General features: G+C 37.6%; 1 protein-coding gene across 7 annotated transcripts in view; it reads left to right on the plus strand.

Annotated features, from left to right (window-relative positions):
* LOC123769929 (cytochrome b5 reductase 4) overlaps positions 1-15,340 on the plus strand; it is a 32,667-nt gene extending 17,327 nt beyond the window's left edge. For all 7 annotated transcript variants that reach the window (XM_045761390.2, XM_069301094.1, XM_069301092.1 and 4 more), the window contains 11 exons: positions 1,761-1,931; positions 2,290-2,390; positions 3,458-3,590; positions 4,384-4,610; positions 5,813-6,025; positions 7,209-7,347; positions 7,950-8,038; positions 9,758-9,960; positions 11,212-11,308; positions 11,728-11,885; positions 12,404-15,340. In XM_045761390.2, the coding sequence (XP_045617346.1) occupies positions 1,761-1,931; positions 2,290-2,390; positions 3,458-3,590; positions 4,384-4,610; positions 5,813-6,025; positions 7,209-7,347; positions 7,950-8,038; positions 9,758-9,960; positions 11,212-11,308; positions 11,728-11,885; positions 12,404-12,458 (1,586 nt within the window). In that variant the 3' untranslated portion in view covers positions 12,459-15,340. The remainder of the gene's footprint in view (positions 1-1,760; positions 1,932-2,289; positions 2,391-3,457; positions 3,591-4,383; positions 4,611-5,812; positions 6,026-7,208; positions 7,348-7,949; positions 8,039-9,757; positions 9,961-11,211; positions 11,309-11,727; positions 11,886-12,403) is intronic.
* The last annotated feature ends 8,461 nt before the right edge of the window (positions 15,341-23,801 follow it).

Below are 23,801 nucleotides of genomic sequence, written 5' to 3' on the forward strand. Positions count from 1 at the left end.
CCAATTACAGTCCACTGTCATATTTCCTGTTGTGTCTTCCATCAGTCAGAGTCTATTGTCATCCTTCCAGTAGTATCTTCTACCAATCAGTCTAAACATCCATCTGATAGCATCTTCCACCAACCACAGTGCAGTCACTAGCACAGTAACCTCATTCATGGAAACCTCATTATCTCCTATCTCATCCCCTTCTTCTTCCCCAACCTCTGACCACATCTCAATATTTTTACCATTTGACCACTATCACAACTTTTTTTTTTTTTTTTACACGCAGGTGAGTACAGAAGCAGACTACTTACGACTCCTGTTAGCAGACTGATAACTTTTCTTTCCCATAGTTCATGTTATGCTTTACCCACTAATTTTTCCATGGAACACGAACCCCCACCAATCGATTAACAACCAGTCCACAATTAATGCAGGGTAAACGGGCGAAGAGTTATGAATTGGCACCCATTCAATCCTCCCTGGCTGAGACTCATACCTGTACCAAATTGCTCACGAGGCATGGGCAAGAGAATTAATTCTTTGCCACCAGAGATTAATCTCCAAGCAAGATGAATGATTGGGAATTTTTCCTTTCACTTGATGTGTCTATTCATCTAGCAGTAAATAGTTACCCTGCAGTTAGGCATTTATTGTGGGTTGCATCCTAAGAAATGTCAATACAGTAGTTGGCCTAAATGGACCTCGATAAGCCTAAGTACAGGCTTCCGGTTCCTGGCAATGGGAATATTGACAGGCCCAAAGATCATGTTGAGATTATAGTGCCTGCAGACTTTTCTGTCAGCCACTCCCTTACAGAGTTTTCCAATGGTAACAAGGCATCACACCTATAAGGTAGTAGAAGTAAAAATTTGTTGTGTGATTTCGTCTCGGCATTACAGGTAGGTGCCTCATGTCATCACAAATTGAACTTGTGAGACTTCTTTTCTGCTGAATTTGTAATCCCTGCTTTAATACACGTTTACCATTCAGTGTGGAGCCTTTCAACATCTTGACAATGCTTGTATGACATTGTTTATAAAATGTTCCACTGTACCATTTGCTGTTTCTGGAAGGACTCCTCATGGTGGATCCCTGGAGTTAGCTGCCTGGTTAACTCCACGAAGCCACTGAGAGGACGCACCAGAATGAAGAGTTTTATTGCCTTCAATTCTGGATTTCTGGGAGGATTCGTGTTGTTGGCTCCTTGAGTTATCAAGCAGCAAGATCCAGGGAACCACTAAGTGGACCCACCAGAATTAGATGTTTCAATACTTTCAACAATAAACTTTATTGTTTAAAATACTGTAATAAGAGTTTCCTTAATTATTATTAAATTAATGTAAACTTGTTATATTTACCCTGTGCAAATCTCATCATTCTGTTTTTATTCAAGATGTTTTGCCGGTTAATGCCTCACCACTAGTTGTTAGCTATAAGTTTGTAAAGTTTTATTTATAATAATAATAATAATAATTTTAATAATAATAATTTTACTTAAACAGTATACATAATATAATGATACAGTGGTTTATCAGTACAGTAGGTATAAAAAATATATATTAATAAAGCCAATATGTAAAGCGTTTCTGAAAGCTTAAAATAAACTTAACAAATTAAAACAATTCAGCTAAATCACTTATAGTTTTATGGGGTAAACACTTAGTTCTGAAATTAAGAATAAATAAAAATAAAATGAATAAATAAATAAAGCCAACTATAATAACAATCACTAAATTGTCAGGAAAGCTAATACAGTAGATGTGCTGTTGCAGGAAATCCTCGGAACAAGACAGCTCTGAAGCCAGGTCGTAGTTTGATGGACTGGGTTAAGCTGGGTCACTCTGGAACTGACCTAGCAGGCACAGGTGGACGAATTTTGGATATAACTCCACAAGATCTCGCTAAACACAACAAACAAAATGACTGCTGGATGGCACTCAGGGGTGAGTTGTGTGTTATAAATAATAGGAAGTAGGGTAGGATCCTGTAGCACAGAGGTTTATGTCCTCGGCTCCCAATCCAGGGACCTGGATTCAATCCCGGACAGGACAGAAACAGTTGGGCACGTTAATGTGTGACTGAGAGGTCTTCAGGGGGGACGATTTCTGATATTAGAGACCAGCAACCCAATATTGTAACCACTTCTAGTTGTACAATTATCAGTGAATCAATACTGTACTGTGCTACAGTACAGTATTATTATTGTACTGTACAGGTATTAGTATTATTGTATTACAGTACTATTATTATTATTATTATTATTACATTAAAGTACTATCATAATTATTATTGTTATTTCAGGTAAAGTATATAATGTCACTTCATATATGGAATTTCACCCAGGAGGAGAACAAGAGCTCATGCGAGGAGTTGGCACTGATGCCACTGATCTTTTCAATGAGGTGAGCATCTAAATAAAATTTTAATTGGATTAAGTATTCCGCAAGAATTTTCTCAGGCATTGTGTTTGACATTTATTTTCAGTTAAAAGAAATTGGGGATCGCGTTGAACGAAACATAACTTTCTGGGCGGACTCTCGGCTGGTTCCCTAACAAAAGGCTAAGAATCTAAGAATCCTTTGTTAGGGGCTCTCAGCTGGTTCCCTATCAAAAGCTAGAATTCACCCAGGATGCTGTCAATATGCCAGGTTCTAGTCGAGTTTTAACTCCACCGTAACATAGCACTTTACAAATAAAATAAATGGTTTTGCTTCATTGTTTATGGGCAGGGAGACAGTGGGAAGTTTATCTCATTCTGCCACATGAGGTTGTTTGCTGTGAGAAACAAATGTTATAAAAAATATTGAGGATGTATATTGGGTTCAAACCAGTATTCCATTGGGAAGGGTGGAGGTTCAGGGACATGAGTTCATTCCCATTGTACGCCAGATTGCTTATATGGGGTGTAGAGGGATTTGTTTATTCTTTCAGCTCATAGTAGACAGACTTATTAATGACGACACTTATAAAGACAACTTTATAAGGGTTCCAGGATGGGCTGAAATGTCATTACAGTACTTAATTTTCATTTCACGTGTATGGGTTGGATGTAACCAGGTACCCATTCACTGCTTGTCCAGTGAATGGGTATGTATTTATTATTAAGAATTGTTATTATTAAGTATTATTAAGTATTGTCCAGTGAATAAGCCAGGTACCCATTCACGAATATTATCGAACAGAGGCGTGCAGTTAAGGATTGGCGACTAGTCAATCCTCCCCGGCCAGGATACAAACCCAGGCCAAATCGCTTGCAAAACGCCGGGCAAGTGTCTTACCACTGCAGCATGGGGACTGCTAAGAACCAATGTTGAAAACATTGATCCAGTGTTGATTAAATGCTAGTCAAGCATGTTTTTACCCATTTGGAATGTACCCAACTCTTGTTCGCGGTACTGAATCTTACTTTTAGGAAACAAAACAAATTTAGACATTTTGTACGAGTTGTTGTTATTTTTATTTTTTTCAGATTCACAAATGGGTTAACTTTGAGACAATGCTTCAGAAGTGTCTTGTTGGGCGCTTAGTTGAGAGTCGCCCCTTTTTCCTCAAACCAAATTTTTTGCCCCTTCTTAAAGGAATAAAAGGCTCTATTAAATCAGGTATGTTTAAGAATGCTCTATTTTTTCAGTTAATATTGAAAGTCATTATTAGGTTATTTTGTTACAGTTTTTCAGTATTGTATGTGGATACTTCACTTTGAACTAATAATGGTCTCTTCTACTGTAAATTATGCCTTTGCATTTACAGCACTTAGTATTCCTCTTGGTAATCCAAAACTCATTTTTAGATTGTGCACTTTTTCTTAATTACGGTACTTCAAATATCATTGCCTAAGGTGTGATCTTTAAAGATATTACATCAAATTCTAGATCTGCCAGTTATTACATAGGCCTATATATTAAAATACAATGCTTGTGTTAAATTGTTGACGAGTTGCATCAGCATGTAAGCATATAGAGAAAGTTGTTTGTATGGAAATTTGAAGCAATGGGAAGAGGTGAAAGAAAGAATTGTATTTTTTAGAATAGCATGATGAATAAAAATGGACTGTTGCTGCATCTTATATACAATATTAAAGGTTACCATTGTTCTGGGGAGTAGGAATCCCTCAACTGTAATTTATTCATTGTAATATTTCTCTGGGAACCATGGTGTGGACCCCAGGGTTAACCCTAACTTTACACACCACCAACAAATATGGACGAGATAATCAAGTCAGCAGCTCAGGCAAGAACTGGGTATATTGAAACAAATTAATATTAATTCTATATTGTACATGTAATGCAATACTCTATTCTTTTAAAATATATTAATTATTAGTCATTCAATTTCTCATTTGCTTGTGATAATTTTTACTTAATTGTGTTAAATACAGGGCTATAAATTTTTCAGATGCTGCCCAAAATCCCCTGCCTAATAAGAACTTGCTGTCAGCCTCAACATTAGAACCACCTATGACTAGAAATGCAATATCTCCATTAGTATCTCCCCTCACTCCATCAACTCTACCTAATCCAAAATTTGACTGGTTTCAAACAAACACATTGATTAATATTGCCATCTATACAAAATGGAAACACATTACGAAGGACCATGTTGTTGTAATTAAAAAAGAAAAGGTTAGTAGATACATATGATTAGATGTGCCAGTGTCAGGGACATATAGATACTGTACAGTGAGAAAATATTGACGCAGTACAATAGGATTTAACCCACGTACCTGGCTTCCCCATGTATACACTCCCGGGAGTCCTGGAGTGTCATTTTGTGTTTTTCGAGGGATGAGAATTTATGGCAGAGGGTTACATTTTTATTACTTGAGATCTGCATGGTTCTATTCAATTTGAAGACAAGTATTTTACTATGAATGTTATGAATTCAGTAATTTCATCTATATAAAGACTGTTTATTGGGTATTTCTCAAACAAGTCAGTTATGTGCCAAATTGAGGAATAATGGTGATAAAAGATGAGGTAATTATATGGTACTGTGAGGAAGAATGTACGAGTTGTAAGCATTAGGGGCACTGAAGTATATACAGTATAGTGGTCTATGTTCCTGACCCCAAACCTGGAATCGTGAGGATCCCAGGTTTGATCCCCCGGGCAGGACAGAAATGGTTAGGCACATTTCCTTTCACCTGATCTCTTATGTTTACCTTGCAGTAAATAGGTGTCCAGGAGTTAGGCAACTTGTGGATTGTATCCTGGGAAAGATCAGTATTTTGACCTAGGGAGACCTTGATGTTGGCCTGGGTACAGACTTCCTATCCCTGATAACAGGAATTACATGCAGGTATCTTTACCTTATACCAGACCATGATGCTTCACCAAAGAAGGGCTATGCCACAGTTTCCTAATACAACTCACTTAATATATATAAACAATTAAGCTTACAACAAGCAAATAAACTTGGGAGTCAGTTTGTGTAGTGATTTTTAAAACGCTTCTTGCAGTGATAATGCCTTTCGAGCAAAACATACGTGAATGACATTTATCAATGTCGGATCAATGTTTTCAGTGTCGATTCATTGTTACATTAACAACTTTTTCCCAAATTTTCCCAGTGGATTTCTTAATAACTTGGCCATGATTGACAATAAGCACCAAGTATACTTTCCTGCTGCTGATTACATTTACAGTGTAGATACTGTATTGTACATTATGCAGTACATGGATTCCATAAGACTATATTATAATACTGTACATATCAGTGAACTGTAAAAAAATATATTTATTCATATCAGATTATTAATAATAATTTTCTGTTAATACAACTGTGTAAATAAAAGTTTAAATGTTAATTCATAATTTCTTACCAGGTGATGAAGGTAGTGTGCTACATCCAAGACATGGTCTACACAGTACACATTGATCTCCATAAACACGTTGCTGAAGATTTTGAATTGAAAACGGGAAGTAATTCGGGTAAAGTGGATATACTCCTGAATAAGATGGAGCCAGGAGTGCGGTGGAGTGTTGTCGGAAAGACTTTAGAGGGACATGGCATTCACGTCAAGTCAAAGGATAGAGAGGTAGTGTATTACTTGTTGGTCTGTCAATTTTATTCCAACCAGTTGAGAATTTTCATTATCTTTGTGTCTATGCTCTTGACTCAATTGAGGGACCTGGAAAAATATAAAAGATACGGAAGGAAATGCAGAATAGAACCAACGACAAATAGAGGTGCCATACACACAATCTGAGAGCACTGCATGAACATCAGAAGTCCATGGCTGTTCAATACTCTCCCAGCAAGCATTAGAAATATTGCTGGAAAAAAGGTGGACTACTTCAAAAAGCAATTAGATAGGTTCCTGCAAGAAGTGCTGGATAAACCGTGTTGTAGTAGATATGTGGGCCTGCGGGCCACTCCAAGCAATAACCTGTTGGACCAAGTTATCAGAAGTCAAGCCTGGCCCCAGGCTGGGCTTGGGGAATGGAACTAAAAAAACTCTCTCTTAAATATGCACCGGTGTTCAGTCCCCAGGCAGGACAAATGCTTGGTCACATCTCTTTTCATCTAATACTTCTGTTCACATAGCAGTAAAATGGGTACCCTGGAGTTAGGCAAATGTTATGGGTTTCATCCTGGGGAAAATCAGTGATTGATCTTGGGGATCTCTATAAGCCTAAGTACTGTATAAGCTTCCTGTCCCTGATTATAGGAATTATATACTTGTATGTATTTGATGTTCATGAAGAGTTTTTCTGGTTTCCTATTATTAAGGACAGGAAGCCTGTTAGGCTTATTGAGATCCCACTTAGCTAACGGAATGGGAACAGGAGGTAAACAGGAGGTAAACTTAGCTAACGGAATGGGGGAACAGGAGGTAAACAGTTATGGATTGATGCCCAGACAATTTTAACTGGCCAAGACTCAAACTTAGACCAAAAATCACTCGCGAGGCAAAGGGCGAATGTGCCACCACTGTGCCACCAAGGATTGTTGAGCAGAATGGAATTCATTGTCAGAAATTAGTGTGAATGGAGAAGTGCTATGTGTTATTCCTTTGAAGATCTGGAGTATTTGAATGATAAATTGCTTATAAAGTTACCTCATGATTCATTTTACAAGCTACAGAAGCAGTTGAAATGTTTGTCTTTTTCAAGAATACAGTACAGTATTGTCTTTTTTATAGTGTGATTTGATTACAATGAAAACTAAATAAGGCAAATTTGTGATTATAATACTAGAGTTATGACATTCTTTTCCAGATTGAATATGTTACCTGTTCTTTGGCTGCTAAAGAATCAATAACTCAAGATTCTCGATTATTTGTTATACAAGTGCCTAAATACACATACCTACCTGTGCCTATTGGATATCATGTTTACATTCGGTTACCTGGGAAAGGTGAGTACTGTACAATTTTTTTCGTTTTACATTTGCTGTATCTGATTATTTTGCTGAAGATCTCCATACAGCATAAAAATTATGTATATTTTCTAAGCTGTCACATTTGGCTGTCTCCTAAGATAAGATCAGGGTTAACAGGACAGGATGATGCACAGTAAGCCAGGATGACATTCTGGCACTGGTGCCATAGGAGACTTGACCAAACCACACACTAGAAAGTAAAGCGACGATGACGTTTTGGTCTGTCCTGGACCATTCTCAGGTCGAATGTGAGAATATCTCACAATCGACTTTAGAATGGTCCAGGACGGACCAAAACATTGTCGTCCTTTCACTTTCTAGTGTGTGGGTTGGTCAACATATTTCAGCCACATTATTGTGACTCCTCGTTTGCCCATAGGAGAATTTTCAAGCAGTGCCTGCAGGGTCACAATTGGTTCTAAGGAGTTACTGCACAGTATCAGTCTTGCAACACACTGTTACAAGACCCAAGATTCGATGCGAGTCACAGACTTGCATCGAATCGTTGGGAAATTGCAATTTATTTTTCACGTGGACACTTAAGTGACATGAAATTTGCCATGTTTCATTTTCTACAGACACAGTAAAGCCATACACTCCAGTAGCCGCATCCTTGAGTACAGCAGACCCAGATGAATCTGGGAGACAAATACATCTTTTTATTAAGGCAAGTCATGACCTTTGATTTGTATTATGTCTTTTGAATACAGTATTAATGGATTTTTATTCAATCTCTTCAGAATTGTGTTTAGTGTTTCTGAGCAATGGCCACTTGGTCACTTCTATATTCAGTATCTCGCTACATACATGCCATTGAAAACACCCTAGGCCAATGCGATTTTCTACCATCATTGCAGCAGAAGTCTTCTTTAAACTCACCTGCAAGAAGGAAGACTAGAAAAATCTCACTCCAGCCATGAATAACAATCAGGAAATATATTCCTCTACACTTCAAAACCTATTACACACAATAATTGATATCAAATATACTGTCTTCTAGTTCAGCACAGAATTTTTTTTTTTTTTTTGTGGTCAATATTTCACACCTTGTTTTGGGTATTTTCCTTTGAGCAATCCTCTTTGGGTTCTTGCTTTGCTCTAGCAATAGGACACTGGCACTTAACTCCTTACTATGACAGAGTTCCTGGGCTTTTAGCTGTTGGTTTGTATGGTGATTATGTTTTCGTGTTGGGCCTGAGGTATTTTATAATCTTTGAAAGGCTGGTATCTCTGGGTTGGTGCAGTGTGGGAATCATTTCCATCCACTGGCTTTTTATTTACAAATCTGATTTCATTTGGTTTGATGGCTAGGTTTGGTTTACCTTACCCCATTGTTTACCATGCTCAGATTTCCCACCAGGTAAGTGAATTCCCTTGTCTGCAAGTCTGGGCCTCTGGGTTGATCTCTCCAGTCCCATTCTGGTGTGGTTTCCATCATCTTTGCTCTCCTTCGTGGGAAGAGAATCTACTTTCGAGAATCGAGAATCGACCATTCGCAATCAACTTGAGAATGGTTCAGGACGGACCAAAACGTCGTCGTCCCTTCACTTTCTAGTGTGTGGTTTGGTCAACATATTTCAGCCACATTATTGTGACTCCTCGTCTGCTCTTGGGAAGGTTGTCATATATTTTTTTTTTTTTTTTTTTTTTTTTTTTATCTTTTGTGTGTAACTTTACTTCACTACAGGAACATGGCACTGGAAGAATCCTGAATTTACCTGAGGGCCACACACACTCACTAGTGGCCACTAGTGAGAACAGGAAGTCAGTGGCTTGTCTAAGGTCCTCCTATTTGTCTTTCATCGAAAGGGTATGAGCTTTGAAAGAGAATATACAGCTTTACACCAGGCTACACTCCATAAAAAAATTACAGCCATTTTATCTAGCATATGAAACATTCAAACCAAACTAGCCCACCTAACTTATTAAAACCAATGTATAGAAATCATCAATCTTATGGCTCTGTAATTTTTACTAATACGTCGCATTTCAAATGGATTGGTTTATTAACCCCCCAAATAAAAAATTTAATGTATTTGGTGACAGTGCGGCTTGGGCATATGAAGTAAGTGAGCGAGTGAATACACGTACTGTATTTAACGAATATTTATCATAAAAAATGACAAACATGAGAGTTATCTATACAGTCACAGAATACTTTTTTTTTTACAGTACTTTTGCTTTAGGCTTTGTCATGAAGAAGGATCAATTCTGGCTCTTAAGAATCAATTCTTGTAGAGTGAAACTTAGAATGGTTACCGATACTGGTTACGGATTTCTCTTTAGTTTTGGCAATTATTTTGTTGAGTGGTATAGCTAATAGAATGACACTGGAATGAAAGTTATCAATGGAATTTTAGGATAATTTTTATAGGAATCATTTCAGATATATGATGAAGGAGCTTTTACCCCAGCTCTGGATGAACTTGCCTTAGGTTCAGAAATAGAAGTGAGTCTACCAGAAGGAACATTTACACATGATAAACTGACAACAGCCACGACTACAGCCACAGATGTTGCACTGTTGGGTGCTGGCACTGGTATTACACCTATGATCAGGGTGATGTTGGAAGCCATCAAGAATGAGAAGTAAGTAGTCTCAAGTAATACCAGATAATACAGTCATTTAATCTCCATAGAATGACTTTACCCTGAATGAAGAAGATTTTAATTCCTGCTGTTGGAGACAGAGCCTGTACAGTACTTGAGCTTATCGAGCCACTCCTCCCTCCCTCCCTTCCCCAGGTTAACTAATGACCTTTCCCAGGATGCAACCCACAAAAATTTCCTAACTCCTAGTGGCCTATTTACTGCTAAGGGAATGGAGACAACAGGTCAAAGAAACCATGACATTTGTTTCTGCCTCAGTTGGGAATCGAACCCTGGCCCTTTGGACTATGACTCATGTGCACTGTCTGCTCAACCCCAAGAACCTGTGTTATGTTGTCTGTGATTGGAGTCGAGCAAAGTCTTTGGGATATGACATATTTCGGGAAACAGGTGAAACACAGGATTATACTATAGATACATTATTTCCTTCAAAACAACTATTTATTTTTATTGTTTGGTTTGAAACCCAATATTAATTTTTATATTACTGTACTCTTGTATAATATTTAATACTTTTGGAAGTACAGTATAGTATACAGTAGATGCATTTTTTATACAGAATGTTTATTTCTATATATAAATACTACTACACATATTTAGTCTTTGAATTCATAAGCAATTATTGTATTATTGTGTCCAAAAGTTATGGTTCTTGTGTCTGAAGGTTTTTGCAGTATGGTGAAACGTCCGAGTTTATACTTGATTACTATATTTGAAATTGTCTACCTCGAAAGGTATCTAATTTAGACCTTTCAAAGCTGCAGGTAAAGAAATGTAGCCTAGATGTACTGTATATCTATCATATTTCAAAGTTGAAATGAAACTACTGTACCTTTAGTGTCCTATTTTACACAACTATTTTCTGAAAATTATCAGAATCTTCCCTACTGAAAATTATCAGAATCTTCCTTACTCTACCCTACCCTATTGGCCAGAAACTATACCAAGTGAACTTTACACAGCTAAAAATCTCTATCAAATGTATCTTGTATCTGGGAACTACATCACATTATCTTAATATACAACTTAGAGGTTCTGTACTGTATATTAATTTGGCCTTAGATACATGTATCTAGGAGCTCTTCTTTATAAATGTACTTTAGATGTTTGTGAGCTACAGTTTAGAAGCTTTAGTACTGTATATCAAATTCACCTTAGAAACCTAAAATCTAATTCAAATGCCAACAAGCAGTGTATTGTAATAAAGCAGTAATAAATCTTTTCTTTCAGGAAAGTTCATCTTATTCTTTTTAATAAAACTGAGGAAGATATACCATGGAAAGAAGAATTAGATAATTTAATGGAAGATCATTCCAGTTTATTGAAGGCAAGTTTATGTGATGTTTCTATGAGAAAATATTGGACTAACCATCACGGTGATATCACACACACCTTGTGCATACCATACAGTATATAAAACACCAAATTTTATCTCTTATTTTGGTTGGGCTAGGTTGGGTTTACTTAAAGAGTAGTGATGACAGAGTGGTGAACATTTTATGAGGTCTTAGACCCTATTACCACCAACTAGTTACTCTACTGTTAAGCCCCTCATGGTCCCGTTCGTGGTATGTGCGCCTGAGGCACTCTGGTATGTGGGTTCTGTCTAACCATTCGGCTTCAATATTTTCTTGATATATTATAATACGTGTGTGTCCTTGCTTTATGACACTGATGAGAAAAGGGGTAGTATATAAAACTCTATATATATAATTCCATCTTATTGAAGTTGTTTATATTTTTTAGGTGACACATGTTTTATCGAAGGCTAATGATTCCTGGTCAGGTCTTCAAGGACATATACGGCAGGAATTGTTAGAGAAGCTACTGCCTGTGGGTAATCACGAGCAGACTATATACTTGTGCATCTGCGGGCCTTCCGAGTTTACAAAACTTGGCATCAAGTAAGTCACATTACATAGTAATAAAATGACTATGTTTAACCTGTTTACTATATATGAAAGAGATTTTGACTTCTCTTTACTAATACTGTAATGTTAATGGGTAATAAAGATGTCAATAAATTGTAAGGTTAGATTAATTTACTCTTTTGAAAGAGAGTATGTGTTAGATTTAGGAATTATTGTTAGAACCTAAACTATGAGAGAGAATATCTGTCTGTCTGCCCAAAGTTGGAGGTGAGACACATGGGGCTAGCCTCATTCACCTTTGTAGGGGAAATGGTCTGCAGTACGGGATGGACATAGGCTGGCCACAACCAGCCTAAGTTAAATACTTTACAAAAACATCAGCCTATATTCCCTCCCCCCCCCCCCTCCTCCCAAAAGGGGTCAAGAATGTTTTAGACATCCAACCCACATACTTGGAAAAAAAAATGAAAGTGATGACATCTTGGTTCATCATGTACCCTTATTATTTCTAATGTTCATGCTAATTTCTAATATTTTTTTTACTTTTGCAGTTTGTTTAAGGAGCTTGGCTACAGCAGTGACAGCTTCCATGCATTCCTTGGTTAAAAGCTAGAAGGGTTAAGTTTCCATCAGGAACGTGATTCTGTACAACCTCAGGAAATTCTTAGCTTGCATAAAGTGATTGTTGGTGTTGGTGACTATGGATCAGAACTAATACAGTATTATATATTTTTTTTTTTGTGTTTGGTAACCAGTGACAATCAGAAATAAGAATATTATATATTTTATATTGAGTACTGTAATTGAAATTCCTATCTTATCTTCATCTGTCGTATCCAGTCAATAATGTTTAATTGTTCAACTTTCTGAAATATTTATTTACACATTTCCTCTCATTTAAAGATTATAAGTCTGCTTCACATGTCATCCCCACAAGTTTGACTGTCCAAAAATTGGTAGCACATGTATGTCAATTAAGTTCCTTGTCCCTCGTGTTCACTCGTATTATCATGTATGTGAGGATTTTTTGTACAATCAAACACTCTCTGCTATAACACACAGTATTTGATTATTATTTCATTTTGTGTGTGCATGTGCATCATGTGTGTAATGGAAAATTATTACAAATTATATTATAATTATTTTTTGTGTATTATTTTGAGGTATAATAATGTACTGTACTTTAGAATGTAAAAAATGTTTAATACATGACTGGGACAGCCTTTTCAAGTAATTTTTGGTCAAATGACTTGATATTTGCAGTGTGCTAACAAAAATATTCCGTTGAAATTTGTGTTCCAAAAACCAATACAATGATCCATTACTTCATTTTCCCCCCACTTTCATGGAGTGGGCAGACACCCACTCGGAGAAATAAATGGGGATAATATAGTACTGTACTGTCAATGAGTGGTATAATGCAATCAACAAATGCTACCAGTGAGAAGTGCCACAGTGTCAGTGAATGACTCTGTGCCACCAATGACGGCTCCTGTAGTACTTTCCCAGGAGTGACAAACTTGAAAATTAGGAGGTTGCTACATGTATAAACTGCATGTAAGTGTTTGGTATACATATGCAACAGATTATTTTGTAATTTGTGAGCATGTTAGATTATTTATGTTGTGCTAAAATATGTATATAATTGAGGAACAAAAGGTATAGTACTGTGACCAAAATACATGCCCAGTAAACTGTGAATTTAGGCTAAAATTGGGTAACGTTTCATTCTGTCCAGGACCATTATCAAGCCACCACCTGTGACAATGGTCCCAGGGCGGACGGAAATGATTTCTGGTTTGTCCTCAAATATAAGAGTTTATGCACGTTATTTATATAGAGTATTATAGTAATGAACATTGTCTTCAGTAAAAATTACTATATTTCAACCTGCCAATTAAATTTACACTTAATGAAGCTATCTGATGAATGTATTGTAGAATTCAAATTAAGTGTTTAAATATATTGTGGGGTATATTTTTCTTAGTAAATTAAGAACCATATTCTTAAGTAATTATCAAAAGAAAGCACCAAGCTGGGAAGACTATGTAACCATATTCTTAAATAAAATCAGTGTAATAAGATGTGTGGTCAAATTACATAGCAGATATTTTAAATCCTATACAGTATTACTTTGATGTGTACTTTCAGTTAAATTTGTTAGATGAAATTTCATATAAAAAGCTATAAAATAAATAAATTTGATAAAATAATTTCATACACAGTACTATACCAGTAATTATTCCTATGAATTTTTTTTAGCTCAGTGATAGACTGAGCTAAATTATCAAGGCTATTGATAAGGATATTGATATATATTGATATATCAAGAATATTGATATTGCTGTGTTATCAAGGCTAAAGTAAACACTTTAAAAAGTCAAGAAAAAGTAATTAAAGTAAAGATACAAGCTGTTACTGTACTAATAACCCAAAATACACACATGAAATTAAATGAGAGTGAAGAAGTTTCCGTTTGTCTCGAACCTTTATTAAGTCATGACAGGAGAGGGAGAGCATATCAATGTAAGGCAAGAGGAACCACAATGTCGTACTTTCATTTCCTATGTGTTTGATTATTTGTTTCTGTCACGTAATTGTGACTTATTTTCTGCATACAAGCTGTTGTTTTAACTCAAATTTCTTTCTTTCAGATAAGAGATTTATAGAGTATTCACTTTCTTATACCATATATTGTACATTATGATGATCACACTGTGTCTTACCAATGTCATGTTTAAGGACTTCACCAATATGTACACTGAATCTAAGATACTGAAAATAGTTTTACAAGTCACCATGGTTAATTATTTTTGGTGTTCAACTATCATAATTTGGGACCTCGAAGGTTTTTAGACATTTTATCATGATGTTCTAAGACAGCATGCTTGAAGTTTGTTACGGAAAGTTGCAAGACTTAGTACGTCTGAGGTTTGTTATGGAAAACTCTGTTGCAGTCTACTTTTTCATGCAGTAATATTTTGAGAGCTTAATCACTTCATGCAGAATGGAAAATATGTCCCCATTTCAGATTCATTCCATTGCATGTTCTCCAGCAGCTATTCTATTCATCATACAAGCAACTTAATTTTCCTATCTTGAAAGAATACGTTAAAAAATATTTTCAAGGTTTAAAAATTTCATAATGCTTTTGAGTACTATTTGAACATGTGCTCCTGGTCGTCCTGGATACCATATTCAAGTACAATACAGCACTTTGAGTAAAGCACCTAGATGAATAGTTACGGAAAATATTTTTACGAGATTTGTCCACGACAAATGGAAAGCTTTATATTTTTATTGTAGTTCTGTATATTAAAATGCCACCTTTGTGTTGTAATATCAAATCCAAATTTTAGAGAATCTGTGGATGTTTTAGTGCAATGAATTTAAACATATTTTGAGAAGTAGTGTATGTTACAATCTATCACAAGTCACAACATAAAATGGTTGTTTAGAGAATGTTTGTAATTAAAAGAATACTAGCTTATTTGTTTCATTTATTCACTGAAATTTCTGAAAATTTTCGATTGTCTAAATTATCTTAAAATATGTCATATCACTGGCGAGTGGCGAGGTGTCACCAGTCGAGTCCCTCAGGGATCAGTTCTTGGACCTATACTGTTCTTGATATATGTAAATGATCTCCCAGAGGAAATAGACTCGTTCCTCTGAATGTTTGCTGATGATGCAAAAATTATGAGGAGCATTAGGGCAGAGGAAGATAGTATGAGGCTACAAGATGACTTAAACAAACTAAAGGAATGGTTCAACAAGTGGGTACTAAAGTTCAACCCAAGTAAATGTAAGGTAATGAAACTAGGTGGAGGAAACAGGAGACCAGACACTGGATACCAAATGGGAGATGAAGTCCTTCACAACACGGACAGCGAGAAAGATCAAGGAGTTGGTAATACGCCAAACCTGTCTCCTGAAGCCCACATGAAAAGAATGACATCGGTGGTGTATGCGAAGCTGGCTAACATCAGAATTGTCTTCAGAAGCCTGTGTAAGGAATCTTTCAGAACCTTGTATCCCATATATGTAAAGCCATTCCTGGAGTATGCGGCCCCAGCATGGAGCCCGTACCTTGTCAAGCACAAGACAAAACTGGAAAAAGTTCAGAGGTATGCCACTAGTCTAGGCTAGTCCTAGAACTAAGAGGCATGAGTTACGAGGAAAGGCTGAGTGAATTGCGCCTCACGTCGCTGGAAGACAGAATAGCTCAGGGAGACATGATCATCACATACAAAATTCCCAGGGGAATTGACAAGGTGGACAAGGATGGATTATTAAACACGGGTGGTACATGCACAAGGGGACACAGGTGAAAGCTGAGTACTCAAATGAGCCACAGACACATTAGAAAGAACTTTTTCAGTGTCAGAGTAGTTAGTAAATCGAATACACTAGGAAGTGATGTGATGGAGGCTGACTCCATACACAGTTTTAAATGTAGATATGATAGAGCCCAGTAGGCTCAGGAACCTGTACACCAGTTGATTGACAGTTGAGAGGTGGGACCAAATAGCCAAAGCTCAACCCCTGCAAGCACAACTAGGTGAGTACACATTCACGAAAAAGAGAGAGAGAGAGAGAGAGAGAGAGAGAGAAAAGAGAAGAGGAAGAGAAGAGGAAGAGAAGTGCAGCCTGAACTATGGGAGGTGAGGTGAGGAAGGCAGGTAGGGAAGCGAAGCTGTAGTGTCACGAACACACCAGTGCGTAGTTCCTGTGTCCCTCTCCCTAGCTTATCGCCCTTCCCTCTCTCCTCTTCTTCCCACACCACTCTCTCTCTCTTTCTCTATACCTTCCTTATCTTACTCTCACCCCTTCTGTCCCTCCCATCCCCTGCCCCCATACATGCACACAACCTGACCCTTGCTAAAGCCTGTGCAGCTCTAATATCCATTTCTCAGTATATATAATGAAATTATGACCTAAGTGGTAAAACCACTAGTCTAACCTTCAAGGTCGAAGTTCGATTCCTGTCGAGTTAATATTTTTTTATTTATACGTTACATAATAAATCCACGAGGTATTCCGATCCCAGATACAACTTTATATATATATATATATATATATATATATATATATATATATATATATATATATATATATATATATATATATATATATTATACTTTTGTAGTCTCGGTGGCGCAGTGGTAGGACATTTGTCTCATACCTCGCCATAGATTTCAGCCAGGTTCGAGCACCAGACATGGTCAACTGGCCACCGATCCGTAAGTTCGCCCCTGTTCACCCAAAATCACCCAGCAGTAATTGGAGATCTGGTTGTAAACCGATTTGCGAGTCGTTACGTGGTATTTCATGGGATATTAGTTAGGAAAGGCTTATCATGAGCAAATGGAAGGGAAAACTAAGCCTTCTGACAGGAGTCATAAGTCATCTTACGATTCATAAATACTCGGCCACTGCCTAAGTTAGACAGAAATGAGGAACACTAAGCGGGCCAGCCAGAGGAAAAGGGGCCGAGCAGAGGTCTTTTCTGTGTGCAAACAATAATAATAATAAAAGCTGAATGAGGCAAAACGCTCGATCTTAGCTTTGAGACGGCTAAAAATGGGGGGATAAATTAACGTATTTTTCCCCGCCCCCACACTCAGGCTGAGGCACCGGTTAATGAACCAATATATAAACGCTTATTGGCATTCATTGAACTTTATATACTCTATAAACCAGATAATTTTACTGATTAAATCTGACCAAAGGATCCAGTTGATGTTTGAGTAAACGAGTGATCTATGGAAGCCCTGACACAGACATGCTAGAGGCCATGAAGTACTTACGTCTGACCCTGTTGCTCATGGCAGCCTAATACGTGTTTATCAACAGCTCGTCCTCCAAACAATGACCCAAAAATGATTCCATGCACCCGCCAAACCCCTCGTTTATGAATGGAAAACGGTTTACACACGACTCAACTGATTTCGTTCGAACAGTTCCGGAACAAGTGCTTCACTGACGAATTTTGTTCGAACCACAACGGTGTAAATGCTTCACCCACTTACTACATATGCAAATAATCGCCAACAGAACCTAAACACCTGACCTAACCTAACCTATGCCTATATATGAACAATATGCTAATTTATTATAATATTAATTTATATTTGAGAACATTCCCGTTTTGAATGAACAGCATGTAAAAATTTATGAATGCGTCTGTGGGGTCGACCGCTGGATGTAATTAATGGACATGAGTCGAGGACAGATTGCTTACCAAGCAGTCTAGGAGCTCTGAAGCACTACAAGGTCGTCCACACAATAACTTGCAGTTGAAGCCGATCTCTTAGAACTTTGAAGCTCTTAAACTGTTTAGTAAATACCATCATGGACGATATAAGTGTTGCGGATGACACAAGAACGTAGGAATAAATTAGTTAATTGTTAAAGTTCTCTTGGCCCATACGAGGCAGCTCTTATTGATATCCATTCAAACTCATTCATATACTTGTGGTTCCCAATCGTGGGTCGCGACACCCTTAATTAGAATGGGGAGTCTCTTTAGAATTAGATAATAGAGCCGCTCCAAAAAAGGCTGGGGACCGCCTTAAAGTAATCTAGCGATCTCACGTCTATTTTACACGGTAATTTGTTCCACAAATTAACAACCCTATTTTCAAACCACTATTTACCCATTAGTAAATGCCTCGTGAATCCTGGCACTGAACTAGATATCAAATGAGGCGTAGTTTCCTCGCTGGCGACTGTCCTCAACGCACTATGGTCCCACTTACAACCCACACATCCTCGGACGGAAACGTTGAGCGCTTCGCGGTCCATCAACATTATGTCCTCCGGAAATATAGAAAGTAAACTTCCAATACATTTTCCACAGACGGACAATGGTGTTATGTATTGTGTAGTGCAAAGCCTCTGTGGTCAATACCTGCCACTCACCGTTAAAGGGCCGCCAAACTACGACAGCTGTGATTAACGTTGTTGTTGTTATAGATTCAGCTACTCGGAACAAGTTCTATGTAGCACGGGCTATGGTGAGCCCATAACTTACCTGGCACAGGAGCGGGGCAAGTAGCACGGGCTATGGTGAGCCGTAGTGGACTTACCTGGCACAGGAGCGGTGCTGTGTGATCAACATCTTTCACCATATATATATACACACAAAGTTCACCACGGAAGACACATGAGATGGACGCAGGCACGCCTCCGCAAACCCCACACGTATGTTAAAGGGGTAATGCCAAAGCATGCACAAACGGTAACATAAAAGCTCATTTTTAGATTGTCAAAATCTTTGGGCATAGGTTGGGTTGAGGGAAACCGTATGCACATGTGACTTGTACCTATGTTGCTGTGAACCCTAGCATTGGAATGCTTGGCTGACTAAAATAAAGACATGTTTCCACCTAATTCATATGCCATGCAGAGATACAACTGATGCAAGCTAGGACGACAAGGCTGCCTTACTTACCGGTGTGTGATAGAGAGCTTTGCTGGTTCCTCCGTATACTGTACCTGTAGAAAAAAACAAAACAAACACGTTAGGCTTTTAAAGATACCAATTCACAACAGGTTTATGTAAGCATTTTGTATAGGTTCACCGAAGAACTACACTCTATTTAAATAAGAGAAAGTTTAAAGTTTATCTCTCCCTTATTTTTTAAAATTTTAACCTGTATTTTATTATGTACGACATAAAAAACATTTTCAAACAACCCCATTCAATACATTTTCTTATAACCTGTACTCCTTTATATGAAGACACTTCAGGAAGGAGGTATACACCGAGAAGTGTACCCCTCTTATCGTTTTATAAACACCGAGAGTTTACTTCGGTCCTAGACAGTCCAGGACTAAAGTATACTTGCTGTTTAGTTAGTAAACTATTGTAGTGGCCTTAATAACCTTTCACAGGTTGATAGGCGTTAAATCCAAGTCCAAAGCAAACTCTCTAAGAATCGTCCTCTGCGGCCAGCCGAAGATCCAAGATAACAAACTGTATCCACATTTACTGCTTATTATCAAGGAGTACACCCACGATAACTATTAACATGTTCATTAACAAGATCGCTGATCCCATCTGTAGCATTTTACAGGACAGTATCTTGAGGACACCAGATGCGGAAATGTAACCCACTTGTGAAGGTCAAACAGTACAACGTCTGTACGTTCCTCTCGCCTTTGACGAGCGGGGAACGTCAGAAAAGGTGCACCAGTCTCAGCGACGCATGGCTGGGCGAGAGAGAGAGAGAGAGAGAGAGAGAGAGAGAGAGAGAGAGAGAGAGAGAGAGAGAGAGAGAGAGAGAGAGAGAGAGAGAGAGAGAGAGAGAGAGAGACGTTCCAGATATCAAGCATATTCCATGACCAGTGTAAATACTGGTTTGGAAATTCATGGAACAAATTACAGAAACAAAATCGACGCGGGATAGATGGACTATTTCCAGTGAAAGTTAGACACATGAGTCATTTTGAATGGATATCAATATGAGCCGCCGTACTTCGTGAGACACCTGTACCGGGACAGGTGGGCCACGAAGTATATCTGAACCTCTTGCGTTGTTCCCAGTATTAGGACAGAAGGCAGGTCAGGAAGTCGCTTTCAAGAGGTTTTGTGTTCCAGGTACTGCAGCAGAATGTAGGAAAGGAAGCACCTCTCCCTCTCCCATGATGGCAAGCTTTGATACAATGGGCATTTCCACCTAGGTACATAACTAAGTTTCACAACATTTCCAAGAACTCGCCAGATGGCTATATTACATGACACAAAGTGACCAAAACCTTGACATTGTTCCTCACAAAATATTACTTTATGACATTTTGCTAAAATATGAATGTTCTCTCTTTAATGACTGATAATACAAATCTAATGAACTAAGGCTTATTATTTTCAGTATGATAAATTGAATTTGCTATTAATTTTTTAAGTACATTCTTCACAAGTGATGTTTAGCTAATTTGATAATTATTAAAGTGTAGCTATCTCTGTCCCACTTTAGAAATTGACACAACGTTGGCACCCCTCCATGCTGCTGGAACACTTCCAGAGAACATACTATCACATTACTGAAGATGTTTACCATGTACTAGATGCCAGAAACAGGATACCGATTGGGAGATGAAGTCCTCCATGAAACGGACTGAGAACGATCTAGTTGATATCACACCAAACCTGTCTCCCGAAGCCCACATAAAAAGAATAGCATCGGCGGCGTATGCGAGGCTGGCTAACATTAGAACTGCCTTCAGGAACCTGTGTAAGGAATCATTCAGAACCTTGTATACCACATATGTAAGACCAATTCTGGAGTATGCGGCCCCAGCATGGAGCCCGTACCTTGTGAAGCACAGAACTAAGCTGGAAAAAGACCAAAGGTTTGCCACTAGGCTAGTCCCAGAACTATGAGGCATGAGTTACAAGGAAATGCTACAATGAAATGAACCTAACATAGCGGTGAACGTACGGGTTGAACATGAACGATACGGGGGTGAACATACACAATACAGACAGTTCTGAACACTGAGGGGCTGTGTTGTCGCCATATTATGATATATGTGGAAAACCCAAACCCTGTGATTACGAAAGTGTGTGTGTGTGTACTCGCCTAGTTGTGCTGAAGGGGGGGGGGGGGTTTCTGGCTCTTTGGTCCCGCCTCTCAACTGTCAGTCAACTGCTGTACAGATTCCTGAACCTACTGGGCTCTATCATATCTACATCTGAAACTGTGTACGGAATCAGCCTCCACCACATCACTGCCTAATATACTATATACAAATATATTTATATATACAATTATATATATTATATGTATATTATATATTATTATTTTTTAAACTATATATATATATATATATATATATATATATATGTCGTACCTAGTAGCCAGAACTCACTTTTCAGCCTACAATGCAAGGCCCGATTTGCCTAATAAGCCAAGTTTTCATGAAATAATATACTTTCTCTATTTTTTTTCTTATGAAATGATAAAGCAACCCATATCATTATGTAAGAGGTCAATTTTTTTTATTGGAGTTAAAATTAACGTAGATATATGACCGAACCTAACCAACCCTACCTAACCTAACCTAACCTATCTTTATAGGTTAGGTTTGGTTAGGTAGCCGAAAAAGTTAGGTTAGGTTAGGTTAGGTAGGTTAGGTAGTCGAAAAGCAATTAATTCATGAAAACTTGGCTTATTAGGCAAATCGGGCTATGCATAGTAGGCTCAGAAGTGAGTTCTGGCTACTAGGTACGACATATATATATATATATATATATATATATATATATATATATATATATATATATATATATTATATATATATTATATTCTGCTACTCTGGCCAATAAGTTCCAAAATAGCACAGACTATGGTGAGCCTATAGTGGACTTACCTGGCACAGCATGAGTGCTGTATTCTCTAAATTTTGAGTTGTGTTTAACTTTATAATAATTATTTCAAAATTTGAAGACGGACATGTAAGCTTAATTAATTAATTTAATACAGAACCTAATCTATGATTACTGCTGACATGTAAAAAGCTTTTTGATATAAACATACAAATATAAAATCACCGAATTCTCTTATAAATAAACACTAGATTTTAATGTTTATTCTTGCAGTTATAGTTATTTTAAGTATTCTTAGTAGTATATTTATCCCTTCAAATATTAAAAAAGAGAGTCTAATAAGGAAAAAGTTATTTAAAAAATCTAATTTTTGATGGGGTACTGAGGTTTTTGGATACAGTCAATATACTACCAATTACATTCAGGATTCACTATGGCACTATGTTACTTTATATTCGAGTCACAAAAAACTAGCACCACCAAACCTCGACATGATGGAGAACCAGTCACTACGCACTAGCATCACAGAGCCACCTGTCCTCATGTAGGATATATACTAGTTGAAAATAGTAGTTAATTTTACGGACTACTCATGCCCCTGCCACCTCTAGGGTGGCTTAATCTTCATCAATCGGTAGCCATTTGACAGTGGAAGTATGCTACAGCAACAGCAACAGCAGAGGAAGTTACTGACCTGCATAATGTGATCAATGCAGCAGCGGAAACTCAAACCCATATAATGGGGGACTTTAATCACGAGACAATAGATTGGGTGACTGACATCACAAGCATAAGTCACTCGAACGACACCTACAGGTCCACTTTAAGACCAGAAAAGGAATTCAAAATGTTAATTCCATCAATGAACACGAACATGACAAGAAGGAGAGTGAAACGAAAAAGGATTAGAAAAGTACTAAATGACTAGAAAAGAAATAGAATGACAATGAGAGTAAAAAAAAAAACTAACATTAAAGTACCACCTCTGGAAGAACTATCAATCCATTAGAAATCACATTGATTATATGATACAGAGAAAAATATTAAATTCAGCTTCCCAGGAAATCATTTTAAATAAAACTTTCTCAATGACAATTTTGAATTCACATTATGTTGAAATTTATGAATACATCTTTGGGGTCGGGCGAGGCTTGGACGAGCATCACTCGAGGATGGAATGTATGTTGACATCGTATATTCCAGTGCAATTGTGACGTCAATTAAGCTGTCTTGCCTGTCATGCCGGCCAACAGGTTAAATTGCAACCCGTCCTCTCAACTAAGAGACAGTTTACCTCGGTACATCACGTCTACGAACTCCCTCGGTACACTACACGACGCCCTCCACAACAGTTGCGTAAAATACGTCCTTGAGTTTGTGCGTCAAGGTGGTGACGGCAAGGAAGCGTAGAGTACAGTCAATGGTTCGCAGGAACAGCTGACATTTGTACCATTTCCTACTGGTGGAAGGAGTAACAGATCAAGGAACCGGGAACACAGACATAAACAGGCATGAATTATTATGCACAACTCATTGTGCCTTCTTGTATGTAAACTAAATAGTAATAAGATAATGCAGTACTCTCCATCCATCTGTATTGGCTAATGTATATTAAT

This window comes from Procambarus clarkii, chromosome 45, assembly GCF_040958095.1.
Source record: "Procambarus clarkii isolate CNS0578487 chromosome 45, FALCON_Pclarkii_2.0, whole genome shotgun sequence".
Taxonomy (NCBI): domain Eukaryota; kingdom Metazoa; phylum Arthropoda; class Malacostraca; order Decapoda; family Cambaridae; genus Procambarus; species Procambarus clarkii.